The 1,000-nt window shown below is 37.0% G+C and overlaps 1 protein-coding gene across 1 annotated transcript in view; it reads left to right on the forward strand.

The window, feature by feature from the left end:
* LOC119592143 overlaps positions 1-1,000 on the forward strand; it is a gene marked incomplete in the record, with an annotated part of 95,275 nt that overhangs the window by 87,968 nt on the left and 6,307 nt on the right. The window contains 1 exon segment of the mRNA XM_037940961.1: positions 449-568. Coding sequence (XP_037796889.1) covers positions 449-568 — 120 coding nt within the window.

Raw genomic sequence — 1,000 nt, forward strand, 5'->3', positions numbered from 1 at the left:
GTGAAATGTGCAGTTCAATAGGACACATTTTTATGAAATAAAGAATAGAATACTTGACATTTCTCAGAATAGTAAATATCTGTATATTTCGTAGTGTGCAAGATCCAGCTTGAACCTGAATCTGTTAGTCTTCCTTCAACTAACACTACAACTACAAATGAAAGAAAATGTAAAACTAGTTCAAAGATAAATACTAGTCTCAAGAGAAAATAAGCAAAGATTGGTACACACCTGCTATAAAACCACTTTGCCAAAGCATAAGCTGTAAGAGCTGGGTGTAGTGAGTAGTTTCATCTGTATTTGGCATAAGGTGCTCCCTCACGTGCTTGGGATGTAGTAAAGCGGTGTTTTGAGGATGTATGAAGTTGAATGGGAGTTTCTGTGCAGTCCTCCATGGGCATGGAGTGTCAAATGAAGACTGAGAGTTTTGCTGTGTGGTGTGTCACAGGGTAATGGGGAGGACCTCAGCAGCGGCAGTTCCCACTCCGCTCTTCACATGACGTTGGATGAGCTGCGGCAAGTCAACCGCTACGCAGAGAGTACCAAGAGCCTTTCCTACCTGCCACAGGTCAGCGGGATGGGAGTCCTTCTCCTTCAGAAGATATACATATATAAGCACAAACCCTACTATTACATTTTTTTTTTAGTTCATGCAAGGTCATAAGGTTGCACTGGTTTTGAGATACAGTTTTGGGGAATCTTGTCACCACTTTTTTCATACTTTTTGAGATATGAATGAAAGCCCCAGCAGTACTGAAAATTAGTTTTATTAGTCATTAAATATGCTATATTGACCATTTTGTTTCATTTGTAGAAGAAAAAGATACATTACTGATTATAAATGATTGCAAAAATGAACTGTCATGTTAAATGTTAGTAATTATAGAAGTAGCATGAATATATATATGTCTCTTTAATTGATTGTTAAGGCTACATATGGAATAGATATTTTTTTTTAACAAATTGTATTTTGTATATTGAAGGAGGGCATCTTGTACAA

The sequence above is a fragment of the Penaeus monodon genome, chromosome 29 (genome assembly GCF_015228065.2).
Source record: "Penaeus monodon isolate SGIC_2016 chromosome 29, NSTDA_Pmon_1, whole genome shotgun sequence".
Classification (NCBI taxonomy): domain Eukaryota; kingdom Metazoa; phylum Arthropoda; class Malacostraca; order Decapoda; family Penaeidae; genus Penaeus; species Penaeus monodon.